Source organism: Bos indicus, chromosome 21 (genome assembly GCF_029378745.1).
Source record: "Bos indicus isolate NIAB-ARS_2022 breed Sahiwal x Tharparkar chromosome 21, NIAB-ARS_B.indTharparkar_mat_pri_1.0, whole genome shotgun sequence".
Taxonomy (NCBI): Eukaryota; Metazoa; Chordata; class Mammalia; order Artiodactyla; family Bovidae; genus Bos; species Bos indicus.
Window position 1 is genome coordinate 69190445 of NC_091780.1, and position 26022 is coordinate 69216466.

At 50.2% G+C, this 26022-nt stretch overlaps 1 protein-coding gene across 1 annotated transcript in view; it reads right to left on the bottom strand.

Moving 5' to 3' along the window:
- TMEM179 (transmembrane protein 179) overlaps positions 1-25565 on the bottom strand; it is a 43034-nt gene extending 17469 nt beyond the window's left edge. Inside the window, exon 1 of the mRNA XM_070775851.1 lies at positions 24691-25565. Within this exon, the coding sequence (XP_070631952.1) occupies positions 24691-24872 (182 nt within the window). The 5' untranslated portion in view covers positions 24873-25565. The remainder of the gene's footprint in view (positions 1-24690) is intronic.
- Positions 25566-26022: the final 457 nt, after the last annotated feature.

The following is a 26022-nucleotide window of genomic DNA, read 5'->3' on the forward strand; positions in this document are numbered from 1 at the left end:
GCATGGGGCACAGCAACCACGGCGCCCCGGCCAGTGTCGCACCCCAGGCACCGGGGCTGCGGCGTCCCAGCACGACCTCGCCACCAGCAGCGGCGCCGAGGCCTCCGGTCCCACCTCCATCCCGTGTCTGCAACTGACTCCTGGGACCTCATGGGCGGGAAATAGACGCGGGGCTTTGTGCTTTGTGGAGCGGGCGAGGGGCCTCCTGGGAAAGCAGCCGTGAGTGAACAGGAGCAGCAGGACGAGGCCTGGAGAAGTCACTCAGTGACTCAGAGGCAACGCGAGCCGGCTGACCCCACCGCGGCGGCCCCCCGAGAAGGGTCCCAGACTGGAGCCGGGGCTGGACCTTTCACCCCCAGACTGGCCGGTCACTGGACATGGACTCCACCCCGGGAGGCACTGGAGGAGCTGGCCCCCGTCTTCAGCTGCCCCAAACTGGCGTACAGGGAGGCGGCTGGTGGTCACAGGCAGGTGACCTTGGTCCTGCGGGGCCTCCGTGTGGCCCATCCCAGCCCCCCAGGAACCAGCCGATGGCTGGGAATGGAACACTGGCCACAAAGTCCCCGACCACGAGGAGACTGGAGGGGGCACATGGCTGAGACAAAGGGACATCCGCGCCACAGAAGGACAGAAAGCGAGGCTGGAGGCCCCGAGGGAAGCACCAAGCTTTGGGTGAGCCATCCTCCCGCCACTGAAGGCCAGTCCTTCCCAGAGAAACCTGCAGGGTGTTGCCACTCCAACCCAACTCCTATTTTTTTACTTTAAAGTTTAGTTATAAAGAACGGATTTTCCGTGATTGTCAGAACGTTCTGCAAAGTGTTAAGTATTGCCATGAAACAGGTGTAGAACCACCCAGGGGAATGGGCTAGAGGGCCAGACACGGTCCAAGCGCAGGAACCCGCAGAGGAAAGACTGGCCCATCCATCCAGTGGGGCCGGCGGGGGGCGGGGCCCACTGCACAGCGGGGTTGCCATAGCCCATCAGAGGTGGGGAGGAAAGCATGCTGAACCCTTGCCTCATCCCAATACAAGGATAAACTTAGTCTGTTTTAAAGGACCAGAATGCAAAACTAAAAAAAAACATCCAATAAGAAAAAAATATAAGACTATTTGCATAATTCCAGGTAAGGGTGACACCTTCAGCCAAGACAGGAAGTCCAGTCACAAAAAAAGAGGACGGTTCAGCCATTAGACAAATGTTAAATCCTCTGTGGCAAAGTACAATACATTAGCAATTTTTTAAATACTACATTAGTGTGTGTGTGTGTGTTAGTTGCCCCAGTCGTGTCTGACTCTGTATGACCCCATGGACTGTAGCCCACCAGGCTCCTCTGTCCATGGGATTCTGCTTCACAAGCAGATTCTTTACTGTCTGGTACAAGGAAGCCTATTACATGAGTATATTACATATTAAATATAAAAATGTTACATTTGTGTGTTTAAAATATATAAGTGCTGAGTCTAAAGACAAACACCGGGGCCTGTAACTTGCACAGCTGTCTCTCCATTTGCAACAGAAAACGCGCACAGCCCATGTAATCAGGAGGTTTAATTCCCCGACTTGTACAAAGAGCTCCCGCAGACTGAGGAGATGAAGGATAAACGGAGGGTTCATGCAAGTGGAAACATAAGCCTGGATACAGAACGGTGCCTGCACTCGGGCAGTGAGGAGACGCGAAGCAAAACGGAAGTCATTCCAAATGAAAAGGTCAGTAGTGGGCGCGGGGGGCAGGTGTGTCCAGACCAGGAGGTGGGGTTCCGGCTGCAGAGGGAGAGCGGCTAGGGCTGGGGGCTGGGGGCACATCTGAGAAGCTGCCTCTGCTCCGTCCTCTCAGAACCACCCCCCCGGCTCTTCCTCTTGTAAGGACATATGTCCATGAATGTTTATCACAACGCTCTGTGCCTCCCAAACGCAGAAACAAGCAGAATGTTTACTAACAAGGGCCAGGCTGAATACACTCCCGTGCCTCCTCTCGATGGAAAAATGTACACACGAGACAGAAGGAGCCAGGGCTCCGGGCTTCGGCTTGAAGGATGAACCATCACAGAGCAAAATTTGAAAAGCAAATTGCAAAGTAATGTGTGCACTGTTGTGCCTTCTGCACAGCAGAGTCTGGCTGTTTATCTGGCGCACACGTGAGACGGGTGTGCCCAGAGCAGGAGGCAGCAGGCCAGCCCGCAGCCTCGGGGGGGACGGAGCCTGCAGGCGGCCCGGGCCCACGTCTGTCTGCCCCTTCTGGCCCACAGGCGCCTGGTGCTGCTGGGGTCTGAAGGAACACTGCAACTTCAAGGCAGTCACCCCGGAGTCAGATGCGGAGGCTGCTCTCAGGGTCTGCTGGTGGCTGGCAGCTCCCCCAGTGTCCTTGAAGCAAGACTGTCTGCGGAACGGAGTGGAGAGGAGTGCCCGGCCTCCTCCTGGCCTCCTCCCAGGCCTGTGGCCAATCGGCTGCAAACCTTGCCTCCCTGAACCTTTGCGTCTTTATCTACAGGCTGGGCTAATACCTCACACCACAGGCCAGGCGTGTGCGGGGACAGGGCCACGACCCAGAGCTGTTCTCAGGACGACATCCGTGAGCTGTTCTCCTCCAAGGACTGTGTCTGGGCACCTGCTCCATACTGGCCCTGAGTCAAGCACCGGTTCCCCCTCCGGAGCCCCCAGGCACGGAGGATGGGGGACTGACTTCTACCTCTGTGAGACGCAGGTAGCACAGGTGCTCAAGCCGTCGGCCACGCCGAGCCAGAGGAAGAGGCTGACCTGACGAGGGCCCAGAAGGATCCAGGAGATCTGGGAGGGGCCTGAGGGAGAGAGGCAGAGACACTGCGAGCTCTTCAGCGTCAGAGACTCACAGATGGAAGGCTCCGGAAGGAACGCCCCATCAGGCCTCACCACCTCCTCTGGCCTGGGGGAACAGGGGTGGGGGGCTGGTGGTGGGAGGGGGACACGCAGCTGGAGAGGAAGGCCTCCCACCAGGATTCTGGGTTTACAAATTCCTTTTTGCTTTGTACATGTCTCACTGTACTGCAGTTTATGGCTTTCCTGTGTTCTTTGTGAGCTTTTCTACTTGCCAATTAGAAATGCCCTCCTTTGTCCCTCTTAAATATTTTGCCCTGAATTTTATTTTCTATAATATATACTGCATTACTTACATTTTTTGGTATTTTTGATAGGGTTTTTTTTTTTTCAGCCTTTTTTGTTATTTGTTCTAATTTCACCTGAAAGTCCTAATCTTTTAACACATGTACTTAACCCATTGACATTTATTGTGATTTGTGATAAAATAAAATCTTACTTCATATTTTCTATTTTATTTGCTTTCCCCCTTTCTTATCTTATTTTACAGAAAAAGTTTTTCTCATTCCATTGTTTCCGTAACTGCTTTGAAATATTTACATTCCATTTCCAATCTTCTCCTGATTGCCTGTAGACTTAAACTTACGCTTTTCTGGCAGCGGCCTGGGCCTAGATGCCCTCAGAACAAGGCAAGGCTCGCAGTGGACCTGTATCTGTCTCCATGTCTCACATCTCCCCCAAGCCTCCCCTGTTGACCCCACACGAAATTTTAGCTTCAGATTGTTAACATGGCACCCCACTCCAGTACTCTTGCCTGAAAAACCCCATGGACGGAGGAGCCTGGTGGGCTACAGTCCATGGGGTCTCGAAGAGTCGGACACGACTGAGCGACTTCACTTCACTTACAGGTGATACCTATTTATTTGAGCTTCACAATGTACTGCCTTTTTTTTTAATTGCAACTTCATCCTCACCTGTGAAATGTGAACAGCAGCACCTGACCCACAGCCTCACCCCGAGGCTCAAATTAGGTCATCCGTGGGCAGCACTTGGCAGAATTCCAACAATAACCATCGCCAGCACCCTCGTTTCCTTTCTTCCTGCTGAAACACATCTCCCAGCAGTTCTTTCAGAAAGGTGGGTGCTGGGAGCCAAATGTCTTTCTTACACATAAATAATGGACTATCCAGGCATTTCCTCTCAGAACAGGAAAGACTTTTCTGTCTTGTCACTTCCAACATGGAGAAGCCAGGTGTCAGTCTGATCCCTGCTCTTTTTCAGTAACATCCCCTGCCTCCTCCTCACCCAACTTGGAAGACTTTAGGATCTTCTCTGTATCATCGTTTTGCACTGCGGATTTGGTGTGTGTGGGGTGGGGGAGTTGTCTGCATTGATCCTGCTCAGCACCTGGTGGTCTCTCCTGGCGAGGTTAGTTTACCCCCGACTGTCTCTCGGAACCCCAGAAGATGGATGCCGGGGCTCTCAGATCTGCAGGCCCCGTCTCAGCTCGTCCTGGGTGCTCTGTCCCTTCGCCTCCATTTTAGTAGAAGCTTCAGCTCCCGCCCCAGCCCCCTGGCTGCCCCACGGCATCTCCAGTCTTCACGCAGCCCAGCCACAGACACGTTTGGTTTGTTCCTAATGACTATTTAAATCCCAGGCCTCTCAGTTTCTCCGACACACCCTCCGTCTCACTTCCCAGGACTCCAGTCCTGCGTTTCAGACCCTCTCCGCTGGCTCCACTGACTTTTGTTCTCGTGGAGGCTCACATCCCTTGGAAACTGGGCAATGTTTGACGGTGAGCTCACCTTAGCTGCGGCTTCTCCCATGAGGCCCCTGCTGGGTCACCTGCCACACCGTTGGGGGCGACTCAGCCTCTCGCGACCGAACCTCAGTCACCTCTGCGCACTCTTCACAAATCAGCCTGTCCTTGGCCGGCTGAGCCCAGCTCATCAAGAATCCACCTCCCCCAGGACTTCCCTGGTGGCGCAGTGGCTAAGACTTTGCGCTCCCAATGCAGAGGGCCCAGGTCCCACGTCTGGTCAGGGAACTAGACCCCACATGCCAGAACTAAGACCCAGCACAGCCAAACCCAATGGGCGTGAATCGGAACACACTCCGGGAGATGGTGAAGGACAGGGAAGCCTGGCATGCTACAGTCCATGGTGTTGCAGAGAGTGGGACACAGCATGGTGACCAAACAACAGCCAAGCAAACAAATAAAAAGAATCCCCAACTCCCAATACCCAGCCGAGCTCCACGTCTCCCACCTGGGATACGTGCCGCGTCCCTCTAACCTTCCATCCGTTCCCTCACCCTGCCCGCCTGTCCCTGTGTTTTCAGAGTTGAGCCCAGTCTCTCTCTTCTATTGCAATAGTCTTGAATAAAGTCTTCCTTGTCCAGGTTATTTTTTTTTCTCTTTTACAAAAGGAAGGCTAAAGGCTGAGTCTTCAGTCTCCAGTAAAAGTGGAAGGGCAGGTCATGCCTGGTGGAGGTTATTGGGTCCAGACCGGGCTTGAGTGCTCCATACCCCTCCCAGAGCCACCAGACACCCGGACATGCCCTGTATTTTAAAAGCAAGATCCCAGTCGCTGATCCTAGTTTAGACAGACCCGTGATCACTGAGGTTGACCCCAGGTTGGGGGGGCGGAGCAGGGGGCAAGTGCAGCCAATCAGTGCCCAGGTGAGAAAGCTTCATTTACACACAAGCATCCCCTTTTGGGCATCCCCTTCATAAGACATCAAGGAAACAGCTTGCGTAGGGTGGGGGCAAGCCCTTATGGAACTGAGGGCCCTTTCCGTGCCCTGAGCAAAAGCATGTCTGATTTCTAGGTTGTCCCACACCCAGGGACGGCTTTGTCTGCCACCCACAGAGCAGATGTCCCCACTCACTGTTGTGAGAAGGCTGCGGCCACAGACAGAACGTGGAAACAGTCTCCAGGTGGAGAACATCCGGGGGTTGGGGGGATGAGACAGGGTGCAGGAGAGGGTAAAGGGACCAGTGCAGGGAGCACAAGTTTGGAGAACTTCCGCCCTTTATTTGGCACTTCCTTTTTAAAAAGAAAATGTTTATAGCCCAGGAAACCAAGAGAAGAACCAAACATAAAAAACTGCCAGGCCCCACAATCAAAGGCCAATTGCAATGCATCGAATTTGTGCACAGAAGCAAAGAAATTGTTCCTGAAAAAAAAGTGCAAATTGCTGGTTCGCTGCATGTAAATGAACCGTTAATTGCTTTTTGCAAACAATATTTATGCAAATAGTCTCCCACTCTGCAAGGCTGTGCAGATAATGCCCTCACATCCCCATTTGTCACCACTCCAGCCGGACCCCCACCGTACACTCTCCTGTCTTCTTCCTCCGCAGTCCGTGGGCCCCTCTCTGCCGCCTCCTTCCCCTTCCTCCTCAGCACTCTGCCCCCGGATCCTCCTCCCTGAATCCTGCCTCCTTCCTCCATACACGCAGGTCCTGCTCTCAAACCTCCTATCCCCAAGTGAAAGTCAAGGCCTAACAGCTCGCCCTGCACTCAGCGCTGCCAACATCTCTCCATCAGCAAAATCAACAGGAAACCTAAGAACCTGGGGGAAGTCATGCAGACATGTCACACTGCTCCGAATACATAAAGACCTTCTGAAAGCCAGTAAGAGAAGGCCCACAAGCCAGCAGAAAGAAAGTTTCAAACAAGACAAAACATTAGAAAATAAAACCCACTGAGTCTTAAGCACATGAATGGGATCTTTAAATCACTCACATAAGAAATGTGCCCTAAAGCTCCCGGAATAGGACTTGGGGAACCAAAGAGGATGGAAGCGGCCTGGGTCTGCATCCCCTGCAGAGCCGCCAGAAACAGCGAAGAGCAAGAACGAACACGACCGGACGGAAACCGCGCCCTCGGCACGACTGGAAGACGAGACTGCCTCGACTTCAAAACAACTGTAAGTGCAAAAGAAAGGAGAGAGGACGAGACGCCAGCAGGCAGGCTGCCCCTGCTCTGCAGCAGTGAGAGCAGTCCAGGACGACGGGGGGCAGGCGGGTGCAGACGAGGGCTGGCCGAACAGCTGGCGCAGAACAGAACCCCCGGCAACAGGGCAGCGGGCGGCCCCACGTGCCTGCACAACAACACGCATGCCACGCATCAGGGCACCGACTGCGGAGACGCCCGTGTCAAGTGGGATCTTTGAGAAGCAACGCGTCAGGAGAAGCAAAACAGAAGGAAGACCTGCCCTGTAGGAGTCACGTGGCAAAGGCAGAAAGGAGTACAACATGGAGGTTCCAGGTCCCCTTGGAAAGGCTGAAGCGAAGTTCAGGGGACCTGTCCCCCTCCCACCACCACCAGAAATAAATCTGTTCAGGAACCCGGACTTCGCTGTTTGCTGCACAGATGCAAGAGGGGCCACTGAACCAGAAATCTTGTCAACACTCCCACTCCAAATCCACAAAATGAACAGATCAAAATTACCTCTATTCTGAGGTGAAAGTGAAAGTGTTAGCCGCTCAGTCGTGTCCGACTCTTTGTCACCCCATGGACTGTAGCCTGCCAGGCTCCTCTGTCCGTGGAATTCTCCAGTCAAGAGTACTGAAGTGGGTAGCCATTTCCTTCTCCAGCAGATCTTCCAGACCCAGGGATCGAACACAGGTCTCCTGCGTTGCAGGCAGATTCTTTACCATCTGAGCCACCTTATTACAAAAATCATACCATGAACATTGACACAATTTGGCTGATTCAAACAAAAAAATAAAAACTTCCTGGGAAAAAACATGAAGCATTAAAATACTGTGAGGCAATACTCCAAACTGAATCGCATGCATGCTTAGTCGCTCAGTCGTGTCCAACTCTCTGCAACCCCATGGACTGTAGCCCACCAGGCTCCTCCGTCCATGGGGATTCTCCAGGCAAGAATACTGGAGTGGGTTGCTACTTCCTCCTCCAGGGGATCTTCCCGACTCAGAGAGCAAGCTCCAGTATCTTGCTTCTCCTGTAAGAAGCAGGGTTCTTTACTTCAGTTCAGTCGCTCAGTCGTGTCCGACTCTTTGCGACCCCATGAATCGCAGCACGCCAGTCCATCACCAACTCCCAGAATTCACTCAGACTCATGTCCATCGAGTCAGTGATGCCATCCAGCCATCTCATCCTCTGTCGTCCCCTTCTCCTCCTGCCCCCAATCCCTCCCAGCATCAGAGTCTTTTCCAATGAGTCAACTCTTCACATGAGGTGGCCAAAGTACTGGAGTTTCAGCTTTAGCATCATTCCTTCCAAAGAATACCCAGGGCTGATCTCCTTTAGAATGGACCGGTTGGATCTCCTTGCAGTCCAAGGGACTCTCAAGAGTCTTCTCCAACACCACAGTTCAAAAGCATCAATTCTTTTACACTCAGCTTTCTTCACAGTCCAACTCTCACATCCATACATGACCACTGGAAAAACCATAGCCTTGACTAGACGGACCTTTCTTGGCAAAGTAATGTCTCTGCTTTTGAATATGCTATCTAGGTTGGTCATAACTTTCCTTCCAAGGAGTAAGAGTCTTTTTAATTTCATGGCTGCAGTCACCATCTGCAGTGATTTTGGAGCCCAGAAAAATAAAGTCTGACACTGTTTCCACTGTTTCCCCATCTATTTCCCATGAAGTGATGGGACCGGATGCCATGATCTTCGTTTTCTGAATGTTGAGCTTTAAGCCAACTTTTTTACTCTCCACTTTCACTTTCATCAAGAGGCTTTTTAGTTCCTCTTCACTTTCTGCCATAAGGGTGGTGTCATCTGCATATGTGAGGTTATTGATATTTCTCCCAGCAATCTTGATTCCAGCTTGTTCTTCTTCCAGTCCATGATGGAAGATTCTCATGATGTACTCTGCATATAAGTTAAATAAGCAGGGTGACAATATACAGCCTTGACGAACTCCTTTTCCTATTTGGAACCAGTCTGTTGTTCCATGTCCAGTTCTAACTGTTGCTTCCTGACCTGCATACAGATTTCTCAAGAGGCAGATCAGGTGCTCTGGTATGCCCATCTCTTTCAGAATTTTCCACAGTTTATTGTGATCCACACAGTCAAAGGCTTTGGCATAGTCAATAAAGCAGAAATACATGTTTTTCTGGAACTCTCTTGCTTTTTCCATGATCCAGCGGATGTTGGCAATTTGATCTCTGGTTCCTCTGCCTTTTCTAAAACCAGCTTGAACATCAGGAAGTTCATAGGTCACAAATTGCTGAAGCCTGGCTTGGAGAATTTTGAGCATTACTTTAGTAGTGTGTGAGATGAGTGCAATTGTGCGGTTGTTTGAGCATTCTTTGGCATTGCCTTTCTTTGGGATTGGAATGAAAACTGCCCTTTTCCAGTCCTGTGGCCACTGCTGAGTTTTCCAAATTTGCTGACATATTGAGTACAGCACTTTCACAGCATCATCTTTCAGGATTTGAAATAGCTCAACTGGAATTCCATCACCTCCACTAGCTTTGTTTGTAGTGATGCTTTTTAAGGCCCACTTGACTTCACATTCCAGGATGTCTGGCTCTAGGTCAGTGATCACATCATCATGATTATCTGGGTCGTGAAGATCTTTTTTGTACAGTTCTTCTGTGTATTCTTGCCACCTCTTCTTAATATCTTCTGCCTCTCTTAGGTCCATACCATTTCTGTCCTTTATTGAGCCCATCTTTGCATGAAATGTTCTCTTGGTATCTCTGATTTTCTTGAAGAGATCTCTAGTCTTTCCCATTCTGTTGTTTTCCTCTATTTCTTTGCACTGATTGCTGAGGAAGGCTTTCTTATCTCTTCTTGCTATTCTTTGGAACTCTGCATTCAGATGCTTGTATCTTTCCTTTTCTCCTTTGCTTTTCGCTTCTCTTCTTTTCACAGCTATTTGTAAGGCCTCCTCAGACAGCCATTTTGCTTTTTTGCATTTCTTTTCTATGGGAATGGTCTTGATCCCTGTCTCCTGTACAATGTCACGAACCTCATACTCAAAAAAGCATTGAGGGATACAGAAACCATCTTGAGTCAGAAATTCAAACTCTAAAAACACAGATAAAAAATAAATAAATAAAAATAAAAAATAAAAACACAGATAGACAAAAGTGGGAAGAAGTGAAAAGGTTGAAAAAAAAAAAAAAGAAGTGAAAAGGTTGGTGGAGATCAGAAGAGAAAAAGAAGGAACAGGGAAAATCATCCATGAAGTAAAGATCAAAGTCAAGACACTCAAGAAAGAGCAGACTGAATAAAGGCATCAGGGAAAGGGGGCAGGCAACCAGGAGCCTGAAAACTAGATCATGCAGGAAGTGAAAGGATGCCAGGGAGAAAGAGGGGGTGAGAAGCACCAGCAAAGAAGGGATTCCAAGGCGCAAGTGCAGCCTCTAAGGACGGAGACGGGCAGGAACAGTATTCACGGTCACAGCCCAGGAAAGGGCCAGAAGTAGAGCCCAGAGTCACACGGTGAAAGCCCATCCCGAGGATACTGGGGAGGACTGGCCTGCAATGATCGACTCTGAGACGCTTCCTGAAGGTGAAAGCCCATCCCCGAGGATACTGGGGAGGACTGGCCTGCAATGATCGACTCTGAGACGCTTCCTGAAGGTGAAAGCCCACCCCGAGGATACTGGGGAGGACTGGCCTGCAATGATCGACTCTGAGACGCTTCCTGAAGAAACACCCACACTTCCGGGAACAACCCAAGACGACTCAGAAGAGCGAAAGAGCTCTCCTGGCATCAGAAGTAACAGCAAGGCAGCAGTGGGGCAATCTTCCCAAAACACCCAAGTCTGAACCAAGGAGTCTGCATCTGTAGAGAAAACACTTCTTGTTTCTGCAACGCTGTGGGTTTCTGAGCCGAAAGTGTGGGTGACTTGGGTTACATGCTGCCAGGGGGGCAGACCAGCCTTGAAGGTTCAGACGGTGACGTACCCGGGGGAGAGGATCCAGGTCTCTCTCCCTTTGCCACGTCTTTACACTTCAAAATGGGATAAAACTGAGAGCTATCCCATTACATCCCCAAGGTGGTAAACGAGGGCCGGTCCCTTCTGTTCTCTGCATTAGAAAGAGAAGCTTCTTCTCCCGGGCTCCTGGGGAGGTGAGCACCGGGCTGGGGAGCGAGTAATCTGTATAGTGGTTCATATATGAGCCACAGGATTCATAATTTTGGGTCCGTCTCCAGCGGGCAAATCTCCTTCTGCATGACAGGGTCCATGCTACTCTCGTCTGCTGCCCCTAGTGGGGACCCGTGACTGGGAGCAGATGCGGAGATATTCTGCAAGCAAACCCAAGGCCTTCCTCTAACCCAGAGATCTCATGCTTAGCTGTTCAGGATCCCATGCCTACTTACGCTCAGCATGAGATAAATAAGTTTAGATACAAAAGTGTATCCATATCCAGTCAAGGTGTCCTTCAAGTATCAAGGCCATAGGAAACGGTTTCAAACATATTAGAACTTAGGAAATGCTGAACCAGGAGCCCTTTTTGAGGAAACTTCCAGATGATTAACTTCATCCAACCCAAAGGATGACTCAGAAGACTTCAGCTGGACCAATGTGGTGGAGGGGAGGGGGGTGGAACATTAGTTCAGTAATACTACGTGTGTGTCATGATAGGAATAAGGCCACGCTTAGAAGCAGGCCTTCGTAGGAGAGAGGAAAAGAGAACGTGTTCGTCTGCGCTGCACAGACAGCAAGGGGCGGGAGTTATCACCAGAAACTGACAAGCCAGCAGTGAGGGCGTAAATAAGAAAACAGGAAACCACAGGCACTCAGCAAGTACGAGCCGGAGGGCATCACGGCAACGAAAGACAAAGCCACACAAAAACAACAGCAAAAGGAGCAGAGAACCCACAGCAAATGCAAACATGACGATACGCACACAGGTACAGACCGCGACGGCCAGCACCAAACTCGCAAGCCACAGCAATAAGCCAAACATGATGATACGCACACAGTTACAGACCGCGACGGCCAGCACCAAACTCGCAAGCCACAGCAATAAGCGTTAACGGGTTCCGGGCATCCATTAAAGAAAAATACTCAATTAGGCTCACGAGCCTGCTCAATACGCTACAGGAGGGACCCACCTAAAAAGGTGCGATGGACACACGGACGCTGTGAGGAAAGAGGCAGACAAAGTGCGCGTCAGAGCAGAAAGCATTACACGTGACGAAGGCCTCTAACGCAAGCAGACGCAGCTCCAAACAAGCCGGGACCGTCACGCAGGAAGTAACAGCACAGCCAGCTGACTGAAGGAGAAACTCAGGGAGCCAAGGGGTCGTGCAGACACAAGGAGGACTCGACCTCACGCATCCTCGCAGGACCAGATGGACACGAGGACAAGGAAAGAAGAACACGTGACTCTAACCAGGAGATACACCGAGGCACACAGAGACACACACATGCACACACTCCTCCACAGGAGACAGACGGCTTCACATCCGCCCCACAGGGCAGGGCTTGTGGACAGGTCTCACATCCACACACACGCACATGCACACATGAACACACAGAGACACATGCAGACCCAGACACACACATACACACATGCACACACATACACATGCAGATACATACAACAGGCAGACACACACCCGTGCACACATACATACACATAGACACACACATAAACACACATGCAGATATACAGACACACACTCACTCACACTCACATGCACACACATGCACACACATACCTGCACATACATACATACACACGCACACATATACAGACACGCATAAACACATGCCATATACGGACACACGTACATGCATATACACATACATACACATATACATGCACACACATACACACACATGCACACACATACACACACAGGCACACACACACCTGCCATAGGCCTAGGGAGACCCTTCTCAGGCACTCATGGAGCAGTCACAGAAACTGGTCCTAGATGGGGTCATAAAACATCAGTAAGCTCCATAAAGTAGAGGTATTACAATAAAAAATCAGCTCATAACATGAAACTGGAATTTAACAACAACGTGAGGGGGGGAAAGGCCCTTCCTCTGGGACATTTTCTCTTTGGAACCAAACAATTCTTAAATGAAAGTAGAAATACACATTGAGATTGTGTACTTTATTTTAAAAATAACAATAGGGAAAATGCCACATATAGGGTTCCCAGGGGTATATTTAAAGTGGTGATCAAGGGGAAAATTCATAGCTCCAAACACTTTTATCAATAAACATGAAAGAAAGAAGGAACAAAATTGCCAGCTCAAATATCTAGAAAAAAGAACCACAGACTAAACCAAAAAAAGCTCAAGGAATGAAATAATGAAGATAAAAGTTCAAATTAATGAGTTAGAGAACAGAAAAACACTGGCAGATTAATAAATCAAAACCCTGATTTTTTAAAATTAACAAAATAGGCAACTACTAACTAATTTGAACATAAAAAAGGGAAAAGATCAAATACAAAATAAGAAATGACAAGAAGAAATTAACCATTGGAGCAAAAGAAACTAACCATTGGAGCATAAGAAATGTTTAAAATCATGGGACCACTTTGTAGACATCCATGCAAATAAAATTTAAAACCCCGATGTTTCAGGTTAAATTGTGTCCCTGTCTAAAAAAGCACACAGCACGCATGCATTCACCTAAACAATTGCCTGTTACCAAAATTGACCTAACCAGAGATAGAAAAATAAACAGAATAATTTTCAGAGAAGAAACTGAGAAAGTTGTCAAGGAACTTCCCCATTAAAAAAACCATCAGGGCCAGACTGCTGGGGTCCAGCCCCGGCTGATCCAGGGTATTTGAAGCGGGGACGGCGTCGGCGAGGATCAGGATACAATAGCTTCAATTAGATATTAATTAAAGATGTAAAGAGTAATAGAATGAGGATAGCTCAGTAGGAAAATTCAGTGGAGAAAAGAGGCTGAGTAGCTTGGTTTACGCGGGAGACCAATAAAACTTCAAGACAAGAAGCTTGCACCACTTACATAGGCCGCAGGCGTCCTTCCGTTCTCCCGAAGGAGAGGAGACACTGAGGCCTCCCCGGTCGGATCTTAGAAGCCAGCAAAATTAGTAAGCATGGTGGGTTCCTCGCTCCAGATGGAGACTCAGCCAGAGTTTGAGAGAGAGAGAGACATGGGGAGACCAGTCTTTCGAGGAACTGATCCCAATTCTTTATTTTCCATGGTCTACTTTTATACACTGAGATGTTATGCAAAAGTCACACGGAGTCAGCAGTCCTGACTTTTATCAAAGTCAGGTGCTTCATACAAATGTATACAGAGGTCTTAGGGGTGTTACATCATCTTCTGGCCAGGGGGCCTGCTGACAATTTATGACCCTCTCCTTGTGACAGCGGTCAGTCAACCAGGACACTTATTTCTCCAGGGGTGATTACTCTTAAAACAGATGCCACCCAAATAAAGTTACATTCCTATAGGGTGAGGGTGTAGTGGGTTTTAATTAAGGAAAGAATTTACTTAGCCTAAGGTCTAACGTGATTTATATCAAAGGTTAATGTTTATTTCTTCTATATATTCATTAATGTGGTAAGGGCAGGGGATGTGGAGACTTGGCAGTAAACATTGGCTCAACAAATGAAAAACCCTTCACCAATACAATTTCTAATCAGCCCACTACACTTATACTAATGGTTTTCTAACTTTTCTAAGGAACCTGTTTTTAGAAGGTTTAAAGCATCTCGTGCCTCTCACGGTTGGGAGGCTGTGAGCAATCACATGTGGCCGGACAAGCCTGTCAGGCAGGCCAGAGAACCTTCAGAGGAGTTTGTAGGTTAAAACACTCTTGTCATGCCCAGGAGTTTTTATTAACTGGAGCTCTAGGTTAACTCCTTCTCTGAAAGAGGTGGTGGGGGACAGCCCCCTGTAAAGTCAGAGGTGTAGGTGAGAGCACAAAGTAGTAAAGCAGGCAGGCTCTGGTTATGGGGGTAGATGCTCGAGGATTTCCAGGGGGACTCCTGAGGCTCGATCCCGCCTTTGCGTATGTCGAGCCTCCTTCCTCATGACCTTTGCCACGGGCGGAGTGCCTCCCGCCGGCTCCCCGCACCCAGACGGTTTCACAGGGAATTTCTACCAAATTTTCAAAGACCAAATAGTTCTAATGTTTCATAAATTTTTCAGATCGTTGAAAAAGAAGGCAGACGTATAAATCCCTTTAGTGACGCACTGAAATCTTATAAATACAGTATAAAAAAGAAAATGACAAACCAGTATCACCTATAATAGTGATGCAAAAGCACTAGGTGAAGCTGCAGCAAACAGAATCCAACATACAGAAAACAACGCTCCACAACTGAGTGAGATTTATTTCAGGAATACAGACTTGGCTCAATATTAAGAAGACTTGCCTCTAAGATTAGGAATAAAGCAAGGATGTCTAGTGTCTCTGCCCCTATTAAATGTTGTTCTAGAGGTACTAGCCAATGCAATTAGATAAGAGAAATTAAACAGAAGCATGTGAAAGTGAAAGTGTCAGTCACTCAGTCATGTCCGACTCTTTGCAGCCCCGTGGACTGCAGCTTGCCAGGCTCCCCTATCCATGGGATTCTCCAGGCAAGAATACTGGAGTCAGTAGCATTCCCTTCTCTACGGGAATCTTCCTAATTCAAGGATTGAATCCAGGTCTTCTGCATTGCAGGCAGATTCTTTAACATCTGACAGAAAAGAATTTAAACTATATTTATAAATGATAGGCTCATATTTCTAGAACACTCATAAGGAACCAGTGATAAAACTAACTCAAATAATTAAATATTTCAGCAAGGTAGCAGAATGTAGAGTTAACATATGGAAACCAATAGCCTTCATAGCCTTTGAGTGTGTGGATCACAGCCAACTGCAGAACATTCTGAAAGAGATGGGAATACCAGACCACCTTACCTGCCTCCTGAGAAATCTATATGCAGGTCAAGAAGCAACAGTTAGAACAAAACATGGAACAACAGACTGGTTCCAAATTGGGAAAGGAGTACATCAAGACTGTATATTGGCACCCTGCTTATTTAACTTCTATGCAGAGTACATCTTGCAAAATGCCAGGCTGGATGAAGCACAAGCTGGAATCAAGATTGCTTGGAAAAATATCAATGACCTCAGATATGCAGATGACATCACCCTTATGGCAGAAAGCAAAAAGGAACTAAAGAGCCTCTTGATGAAGCAAAAGAGGAGAGTGAAAAGGCTGGCTTAAAACTCAACATTCAAAAACTAAGATAATGGCATCCAGTCCCATCACTTCATGGCAAATAGATGAGGAAACAATGGAAACAGTGACAGACTTTATTTTCTTGGGCTCCAAAATCACTGCAGATGGTGACTGCAGACATGAAATTAAAAGATGCTTGCTCTTTGAAAGAAAAGCTATGACAAACCTAGACAGCATATTAAAAAGCAGAGACATTACTTTGCCAGCAAAGGTCTGTGTAGTCAAAGCTACGGTTTTCCAGTAGTCATGTATGGATGTGAGAGTTTGACCATAAAGAAAGCTGAGTGCCAAAGAACTGGTGTTTTTGAGCTGTGGTGTTGGAGAAAACTCTTAAGAGTCCCTTGGACTGCAAGAAGATCAAACCAGTCAATCCTAGAAGAAATCAGTCCTGAATATTCATTGGAAGAACTGATGCTGAAGCTGAGACTCCAATACTTTGGCCACCTGATGCTAAAACTGACTCATTGGAAAAGACCCTGACGCTGGGAAAGATTGAAGGCAGAAGAAGGGGATGACAGAGGATGAGATGGTTGGATGGCACCACCAACTCGATGGACGCGAGTTTGAGCAAGCTCCAGGAATTGGTGGTGGACAAGGAAGCCTGGCGTGCTGCAGTCCATTAGGTCACAAAGAGTCGGACACGACTGAGCGACTGAACTGAACTGAAACCTGAAACACTAACAGATGAAACCCGCGTCTCCCACGTTGCAGGCAGATTCTTCATCCTCTGAGCCACCAGGGGAGCCTAGTTAGAGGATGTAATGGTACAGAAAACACCAGTTACAGTAGCAACAAAGATTAAGTATTAATTCTTGGGGAAAAAACCAACAAAAAGTGCAAAACCTTTATGAAGAAAACTTTAAAATGTTTTCTTTAAAGCTGAAGGACTTAAGCTAGTGGAAAGGCTTCCCTGTTTTTTGTTTTCTGTTTTAGTTTTTGGCCACACTGTACAGCGTGCATGATCTGAGTTCCCCAACCAGGGATCTGATCCGCACTCCCCATTAGAAGGACCACAGTCACAGCCAGTGCTCCACCACGGAAGTCCCAGACATCCCCTGCTCTTGAATAAAATGAGTCAACATAAAGATTTAAGTTCCCTCTCAGTGAATTTATAATGTAAACTTAATGGTATCTCAATAAAATGCCAACAAGGCTTCTTACGGAGCTAGACAAGTTGAAGTTTGTATGGGAAAAAAGGGACATATACAAATAGATCCAGGAAAATATTTGAGAGGGATAAAGAAAGCGATAAGGCAGCACTCTCTATCAGATCTTAAAACATACCGTAAAGCTGCTGTAGCCGGGCACTGGAGCAACAGTAGATGAACAGACTTGGGGAATGGAGTAGAAAGTCCAGAAACAAGCATATGCATACAGGAGAGCTTAGTATATGGTAAAGACAGCATCTCAAATCATAGGAGCAAAGATGGGCTCTGACTATATGTTATGTGTGTTTTTAAATATGTTATTTTAAAATAATTATAGACACAAGAATTTGCAAAGAAATGTCCAGGGAGGCCCCAAGTAGACACACCCCATCTCTGCCAAGGTTGGCATCTTACATAACTGCAGTGTGTCCACACTATGAAACTGGCATTGGTAGAATCCGCGAGGCCCATCTAGATTGCTCCAGTTACACATGTGTGATGTGTGTGTGAGAGAGAGAGGTCTATGCACCTCCTAACATGTCACACGCGCTTCCTAATGCATCACATGCCCTTGTCCACCCACCACCACAATCACGCTGCAGAGGGCTCCACAGGGCGGCCTCGACTACCTTTCTACAGCCCCCCAGCCTCCCCGCCCCAAACCCGACCTCCTGACGACCACTCATCTGCCCTCCACCTCTGATGGCATCACTCTGTGAGAGCGCTATGTAAGTGGAGCCGCACCGCAGGCAGCCTCAGACACTGGCCCTTTGGCAGGGCCCCGCCCAGCTGCCGCAGGCCCCGCCCAGCTGCCGCGGGCCCCGCCCAGCTGCCGCAGGCCCCGCCCAGCGCGTCGGTAGTCTGCCCCTTTCTCTTACCGCTGTGTGCTTGCCAGGTTATTTCAACACTTGCCCACTGAAGGAGCCTGGAGCTGTTCCTAATTTGGGGACATTATCAATAGCGTTGTTGTGAGTATTCACAGGCAGGTTTTTGCATGAACTTAAGTGTATATTTCTCTGATATAAATGCCAAAGAGTAGCAGTTGTTGGGTCATGAGTACATTTCTAGTTTGAAAAGAAACTGTCCCCAAAGTGGATAAAATGGACCTCATTTTATCCACTTTAGACCTCATTAAAATTTAAATCTTTATCTCTGCAAAACCCTGTTAAGAGAATAAGAAAAATTACAGACCAGAAGTAAATATTGGCAATCCACATATTTGACTAAGGGCTTGTATCTAGAATATATAAAGAACTCTCCAACTAAACAGGAAGAAAATAATAATCCAATTAGAAAACAGGCAGGACATCCCTGGTGGTCCAGTGGCTAGGACTCTGACTTCCAATACAGGGGACACGGGTTCCGTCCCTGGTCCAGGGAAATCCCACATGCTGCAGATTCCACATGCCTTGGGTCACCTAAGCCCCCAGGCCACAGCTACTGAGCCAAGCGCCTAGAGCCTGTGCTCTGCAACAAGAGAAGCCACCGCAATGAGAAGCCTGCACACCACAGCCTAGAGAGCGGCGCCTGCTCGCCGCAACTAGAGAAAGCCTGCATGCAGTAACCAAGACCCAGTGCAGCCAAATAAATACGTTTTAGAAAAAAGGAAAAGAGAAAAAGACGTAAGTGGACATCTCACCAAAGAAGATACACAGATGGCAAACAAGCACACCAAAAGATGTTTAATATAATGAATAATTAGGAAAATAAAAATTAAAACCACACATATCAAAATGGCCAAAAATAAATTCATAACACCAAATGCTGCTGATGCCACAGTAGCACTGGGTCGCTCATCCAGACATTGCTGGTGGGAATGCAAAACAGCACAGCCACGCCGGAAGCTTAGTGGCTTCTTTTAAAAGACGCACCTTTTACAAATGGTGCTGGGACAACTCAGAAGCCATTTGGAAAAACGTGAGTTAGATCCACGCCTCACACCATACCAACAGTAAACTCCAACCAGACCAGTGCCGAAGGAACTAGGAGTGAATGCCATTCACTTTGACACAGGGAAAGAATTTCTAACTATGATTCAATATCCAGAGGCAAAAAGAGAAAAGGATTATAAACCTGACTAAACAAAAGCTAAAATTTTGCCGAGAAAAAGGCACTGTAAGCAAAGTCAAAAGATAACTAACTGGGAAACTAAGAAAAAGTATGTATAGCACGTATCATCTCATGGACTGTACAGTCCATGGATTTCTCCAGGCCAGAACACTGGAGTGGGTAGCCTTTCCCTTCTCCAGGGGCTTTTCCCAACCCAGGGATCGAACCCAGGTCTCCCGCATTGCAGGTGGATTCTTTACCAGCTGAGCCACCAAGGAAGTCGAGATAAAAGGGAAATAGTCCTAATTCAGGCTTCCCTGGTGGCTCAGTGTTAGAGAATCCACCTGCCGATGCAGGAGACGTGGGTTTGACCCCTGGGTTGGGAAGATCCCCTGGGGGAGGAACGGCAACCCACTCCGGTGTTCTGGCCTGGAGAATCCCGTGGATGGAGGAGACTGATGGGCTACAGTCCACAGGGTCGCAAAAGAGTCAGACACGACTTAGTGACTAAACAACAACATCAAAAGTTCTTAAATATTGAAGACGGGAGAACAAAAACCCACTGGAAACAAATGGAGGAAAAACATGAACAGAAAATTCCCCCCGAAGATGTAAAACTGGCCCTTAAACACACGAAATAGTGTTCAACCTCACACACGACGGAAGAATGCAAGTTAAAACCACAGTAAGGTATTCAGCCTCAAAAATGAATAAAATCCTGACACAGGCTTCGACTCGCACAAACCCTGAGGGTATCACACTCGCTGAACTAAGCCAGTCACCAGAGGAGAGAGCTGTCTCACAGGAGGGCCCTAGAGCGTCAGATTCATGGGCCGAGAGCAGACAGCAGGGCCGGGCTGGGGAGGAGGGGTGAGAGGCCAGTGTTTGGCGGGGACAGGGCGCCTATTCAGGGAGATGGAGAGTCCAGGAGGCGAGGGCGGGGCTGGCTCCACAACAATGCCAGCGTGCTCAGCACCACAGAGCTAAAGTGGGCAAGGTGCTTCCCCGGTGGTCCAGTGGAGAAGAGTCCGCCTGCCAACGCAGGGGACACAGGTTCGATCCCTGGTCCGGGAAGACCCCACGTGCTGAGGGGCAACTAAGCCCGTGTGCCACAAGTACTGACCGGGCACGCCCTAGAGCCTGTGCCCCGAGACGAGAAGCCGCTGCAACTAGAAGCCCTGAGTGCAACTAGGGGAGAGCCCACGCAGCAACCAAGATCCAGCGCAGCCAAAACACAGAAACAAAAACTCACGAGCTTTCTTGTTAATGGTACAAATGCAGGTGTTATTCTACCACATGCCCCAAAAAACAAAACCCTACACTCAGATGCAACTTCGTATTGATGAGACCAGGAGCGACAACTCATGCTGCCCCTGAGGCTGTGGGGGAAGAGGCGCCCGACACAGCCGGGAGAAGGCAAACGAACAAACGCTTGGGACAGGAGCTGCGCCGTGTCTTACGACACTACACACGTTCTTCCCTTATGACCCAGACGGTCTAGGACGCACCCTGGAAATACCACGGCACGAGGCTGTTCGCTGCAGCCTCTTTCATAGTTGCAAAATGTCAGAACTAACCCAGATACCACATCCTTTCCTCTCTCCCCCACCCTCGGAATCCTAGCTTAGCATTTGCATGCTTAGTTCCATTCTGTGCTCCACTGTTGGGGGACGGGGATGCTCGAAGGGTGCAGGGCAGGGCTCAGAGTGTGTGGAACGCAGATTCGCCTAGTGCAGAATCACAGTAGTGAGTTTCAGCATTTTAAAATCAGACCCGATATTCTGGAGTGTTAAAATGACTTTCTGCCTCAAAGTATGGTTCCTCTTTGGTTGTTAGCAGGAAGAGAACTCGATCAGAAGCACAGAGTAAAAGCAGCCTTTTTAGTTGCTGTGGTTCAGCACCCGGACCCCAGGGCCCGGGGATTTTATCAGGAGCAGCTCATGCCAGCAGGCTCTATCTATCAGAGGTTCAATAAACCACGCTGTCTGCACAAGCACTTTAGCCACAGCAACTTCCAGAGGTGGCGGGAACTCCAGAAGCCCACGACCCCACAGGTCAGCCACAGGTCACCCTTGCAAGCGGAACTTGCTAAGGACAGCAGTCTCAGCCCCTCTCTGCGAGCTCTCTTCCGCAAGACAGGGGCTGAGAAGTTTCCAGAATTGATGAAAGGTAGATTCTCAGATCCATGACTCATAAGTTCCAGGCAGAATTTTAAAATCAATCACATACCTAATTATACCACAGTGTAACTGCCGAACTTCATGATAAAGAAAATATATTAAAAGCAAAGAGAGAAAAGCATATGTCTTAGTTTGCTAGGGCTGCCATAAAGAAATATCTCAAAGTAGGAGGCTCAAAAAATTATTTTTAAGAAATTTATTTTTCTCATAGTCCTGGAGGCTGGAAGTCCCAGACCAAAGTGTCTCAGGTATGCGGGCTTCCCTGGCAGTCCGGTGGCTGTCTGTGCTTCCACTGCAGGGGGTGTGGGTTCTATCCTTGGTCAGGAAACTAAGATCCCAAAATACTGGATTTACACAAAAATGCATAAAACAGACGGGCTCCTCCCCGCTTCGTCCACTAGTTTTGGTAAGCAGTTACTGTTCAGATCTATTTTCTCATTTCCGTACGAGCACCTCTTTGAAGCTGGACTATTTAGAAGCATTTTTTTTCATTCTGAAACTGTGGGGTTTGCTAATATCATTTACTACTGATTTCTAAGTTGACTACTCTTTCAGCAGAGAATGCATCTTGCAGGCCCCACAGGTTGGTATTTCTGAAATGTGGCCAGTTTTTGTAAATCTTCCATCCTTCAGAAGGATGACCTTAATTAGTGCTGATGTCCACGTGCGTTCACGCAATCACGGAATCGTGTTTCTACACCTTTCCTACCTGTAGTCATTTTTATAATTATCCACTCGTGTGACCACTGAGCATTTGAAACACCACCAACGGGGTCTGAGAAACCGAGTTTTAAATTTTGTTTCATGTCGGTTTGCTTACGTGTGAACGGCACATGTGGCTCTGGGCTGCCACACCGAACAGCGTAGGCGTGAAAACAGCTTGTCTCACAAGTGCCGCAAGGACACCGCCTTTCCACGGGAGGAGGGTTCGGTTCCGTGCCGGCCTCCGCCACAGGTGCACGGAGCTGCAGGGCGATGAAAATGGCCTTATAGACTGTTACGTTTTGTGAAACGTGAAAAACCAAACCATTGGGTTGGCCCAAAAGTTCATTCAGGCTTTTCTGTGAGCCTTTTACAGGAAACAGAGCCTGCGTGTGATGCTGGTGACGCGAAGGGCTTCTCACATGAGGCACAGGACAGACAGTAAGGAGCGCACTGATAAGCCGTCCAGCTTGAACGTGAAGCTCCGAGCGCCAGAGGCTTCCCACAAACAGAGTGAAAAGCAAACAGAGACTCGATAAAAGCATTGCCGTGCGCGTGACTAGTGAATTGTTAGAATCCAGAACATAAAAACAACTCTGACAAAAAATCGACCTGGAAAGGAAAAAGACACGTAGCTGAAGAGCGGGCCGAGGATGCGGTCCAGGGGCCACGAGGGTCTCGGGCGCCTTCTATCGCTGCACGCGGCCTCCTGCTGGGTGCCGACACTGGCTTCACCAGGGCCCGGCCTTGGCCGTCACCGCATTGGCGTGGCCGGCCTGCACCTGCTGACACGCACCAGACTCTGAAGTCCTCCGCCTGGTTTTGGACACTTTCAAGCCAATCCATTCTCGCTCCCAGCAGCATTGATTAAATGCTTGTATCAGAACATCCGTGTACCATGGAAAATCACCAACGTGGGTTGACCCTCGGGCTCTGTGGGCAGCAGAGTGGCTGAAGACCTGGCTGCCCACCTGCTGTCCGAGACCCCAAACCCTAGGTCGCCCCTGGCCCCAGCCCGGGTTTCTGCAGCCCCACTGTGGGCCTCACCCGAGCTGCGGGCCTCAGCCCTGCAGAGAGTGGACCGAAGCAGCCTTCTCCTGACCTCACTTAATCTTAGTTACCTTCTCTCTCCAAACACAGCCATGTTGGAGGCTAAGCTTCAAACAGGAACTTGGCAGGGGAGGAAACTGGGTTCAGTCCAGCAGCCTGTCCCCCAGCACCTCTGGGTGGTGCCATCTGGCCCCAGAGGTGGCACATGGCAGGGAAGCAGGACAGGGCACACCCTGTCGAGTGAGGGGCAGCTCGCAACCCCAAGTGAGCCCAACTCACAGTCCGCAGCTGCCCGGACCCTCCCCGAGACCAGCTGGGAGGGCAGGTAGGAGCAGCACGGGACAGGGGGTGCCATGCAGGGGGCACGGGCGGCCGCAACAGTGGGCTCCTGTCCATGTGGGCTGGGGGGAGGACAGCTGCAGCCACACGCGAGTTTCGTGCCCTGGCTGGGGCCCACCCACCCCACCCCCCTACCCCACCCCCCTACCCCACCCCCCCAGCCCTGAGCCCTGCCCACGCCCTCCCCACCCAAGCTGTAGACACAGACATTTCACTCGGTGCTTTGAACTGCATGGCACTCTGAACCTGGGGGACACAGACAGTGTGTGTCCCTGAGCACCAGGCTGAGGCATCACCCACTGCCTTCCCGTGAGAGCCGGCTCCACACGGCAGACACAGGTCCCGTCGCCCCTGCAGAGACACCCGCTCTGGAAAGGACAAGGGGGAGGCACAGGCTCTGCTGAAGCCCCTCAGACCTCCCACCACACCCCGTGCAGCGTCCCTGGGTGCCCAACCTCGTGGGCGCAGCCTGACAGCCCAGCCACGCCGACCTGCACCCCCACCTCCCACCCGACTTCTCCGCCCTGCACGGGGCCACGTGTGTGAACCCACAGGCAGGCAGTGGGGCGACCCGGCCGAGGGGCAGGAAGCACTAACCAGGGCAGCATCCTGCAGGGCAGCCTTCCCTGGGGGCCCTGGGCAGCACTCCTCTCCCCCGGGGGCACCTCATCCTCACGGCTGCCCCAGGATCATGCCCCCAGTACCCAGTACCCAGTACCCAGTACCCCTGGAGACCAGGCTCTCCACACTCCCTGTGAGAGGCTGGGACAAGCCTGTCCGCAATCAAAGAACAGGAAAGACCACCGTTCACTCATGTGACTCTGAACGGAATGGGGGATGACGAACAGAAGTCTTCGGGATCCAGTGCCTCCTGCACCTTCCCTCCCCTCCTCCCTCCGCCCAAGCTGCAGGGTGTCACATGCCTCCCTGGGGCCAGGCTAGGGGGACGGGGAATCAAAGAGCTCCTTCCTGGAGCCCTGGGGGTGGTGCTCTGTACTCCCCAGACCCCAGACCCAGCGCCGCACCTGAGCTCATGCTGATGAGTGGCTTTGGAGGGGGTGGGGGGCTCGACACCAGACAGATCAAGCGTGGAGGGGAGGGAGGGGGCTGGAGCCTAACTCAGCTGCGTGGCCCAGATCTGGCCGTCAGGCCACGTGATAATTGCTCCGGTGGGCTTCCGGGCAGGATGCAGGGCTGGGCCAGGAGGGGGCCGTCCTGAGCCACGAGGGGCCAGCCTAGCAGCTCGGGGCTCACCCAGGCGTCTCCTCGTTCGGCTGGTCCTGGTCTGCATCCTTTATGATAAAACCGTCACTGAGCAGAGAGCATTCTGGGCTCTGTGAGTCAGGCGAGTGACTCAGGGACCCTGAGGAGCCCCAGGAACGCGGGTGTGGCCAGAGGGTCAGAGGCCGCTCACAGGGCGGTGTTGGTGGGGACATCCCTTCACCACGAGGCTGTGCCACCTGCAGGGGTCCACGCAGAACCACCTCAGTGTGTGTCCAAGGAAGGGGGACAGGGCGGGACACGGGACAGCTGGGGTCCCCGGGGAGCGTCCCATTCCATCAGGGAGGCAGCGAGGCAAAGCCTGGCCGTCGGGGGACTAAGCTCAGGACGGCCATCTGAGGAAGGAGCCCAAGTCCGGGCCGCCGTCTGACCGCTGTCCCAGATGGTTTCTGGAAAGCGTCTGCCACCTTTCCAGAAGCACCAGCGTCAAGCTGGGCACAGCAGGGGTGAATCTTCTCCAGAGCACAGCGTTGTCCACCCTCACGGGGACCCGGGACCATTCCGTGCGGAAAACAGGGGCCTGAAGGCTCAGGGTGGGAAGTGGTCGGGAGCGCCCTTCCTGGCACGAGGACCCCAGGGCCTCCTGAGCCCGTCCGTCCGTCTCCTCTCTTTTTCCGCTTGCACAAGCACGCGCTGTGCAGACCAGCGTCAGAGAGGTCCGGAGAGCACCCGGCGAATGTAAACTCAGGCTGTACCCGCAGGCACCGGCTGTGCCCGCAGGCACCGGCTCCTGGGTTCACAGGCAGCCCTTTTTCTTTCCGAGAGGTTCATAAAGCAATGATGTTCCTCATGATCCATGCCAGTCCACAAGCCCTGCTTCAAAATAACACCACTCCCCGGTCCAGAGGGTCCGGACAGCTCGCCCTTAGAGGAGCGGAGTCTCCTGAAAAGAGCAAAGGAGGAAAAAAGCCACATGAGTGATCTCGGCAGACACAGCAAAGGTCTGCACAAAGCTCAACACCTATTAATCTCTAAGAACTCCTGGAAGGCTTCGAATGCAAGAGAACATTTTTACTTGATAAACTCAATCTTCAAACACCCCTCAGGAGACAGCAGACTTAAAGGACAAATCTAAGACTCCCCAAGATCAGAGGTAAATCAAGACTGTCCCCCGCCACCACTCTGCTGAACATAATGTTGAAAGACCCAGGAAATGTGTGGGACAGAAAAAATGAAGTCAGAGGAGGGAGAGTTGGAGAAGACCCTCATGATGCATGGATAATGCGACCGTCTTCGTAGAAAATGTAAGCAATTCAACACGAGAGCCTCTGGCACTGACGGGCCACAAGATAAACCTCCAGAAAT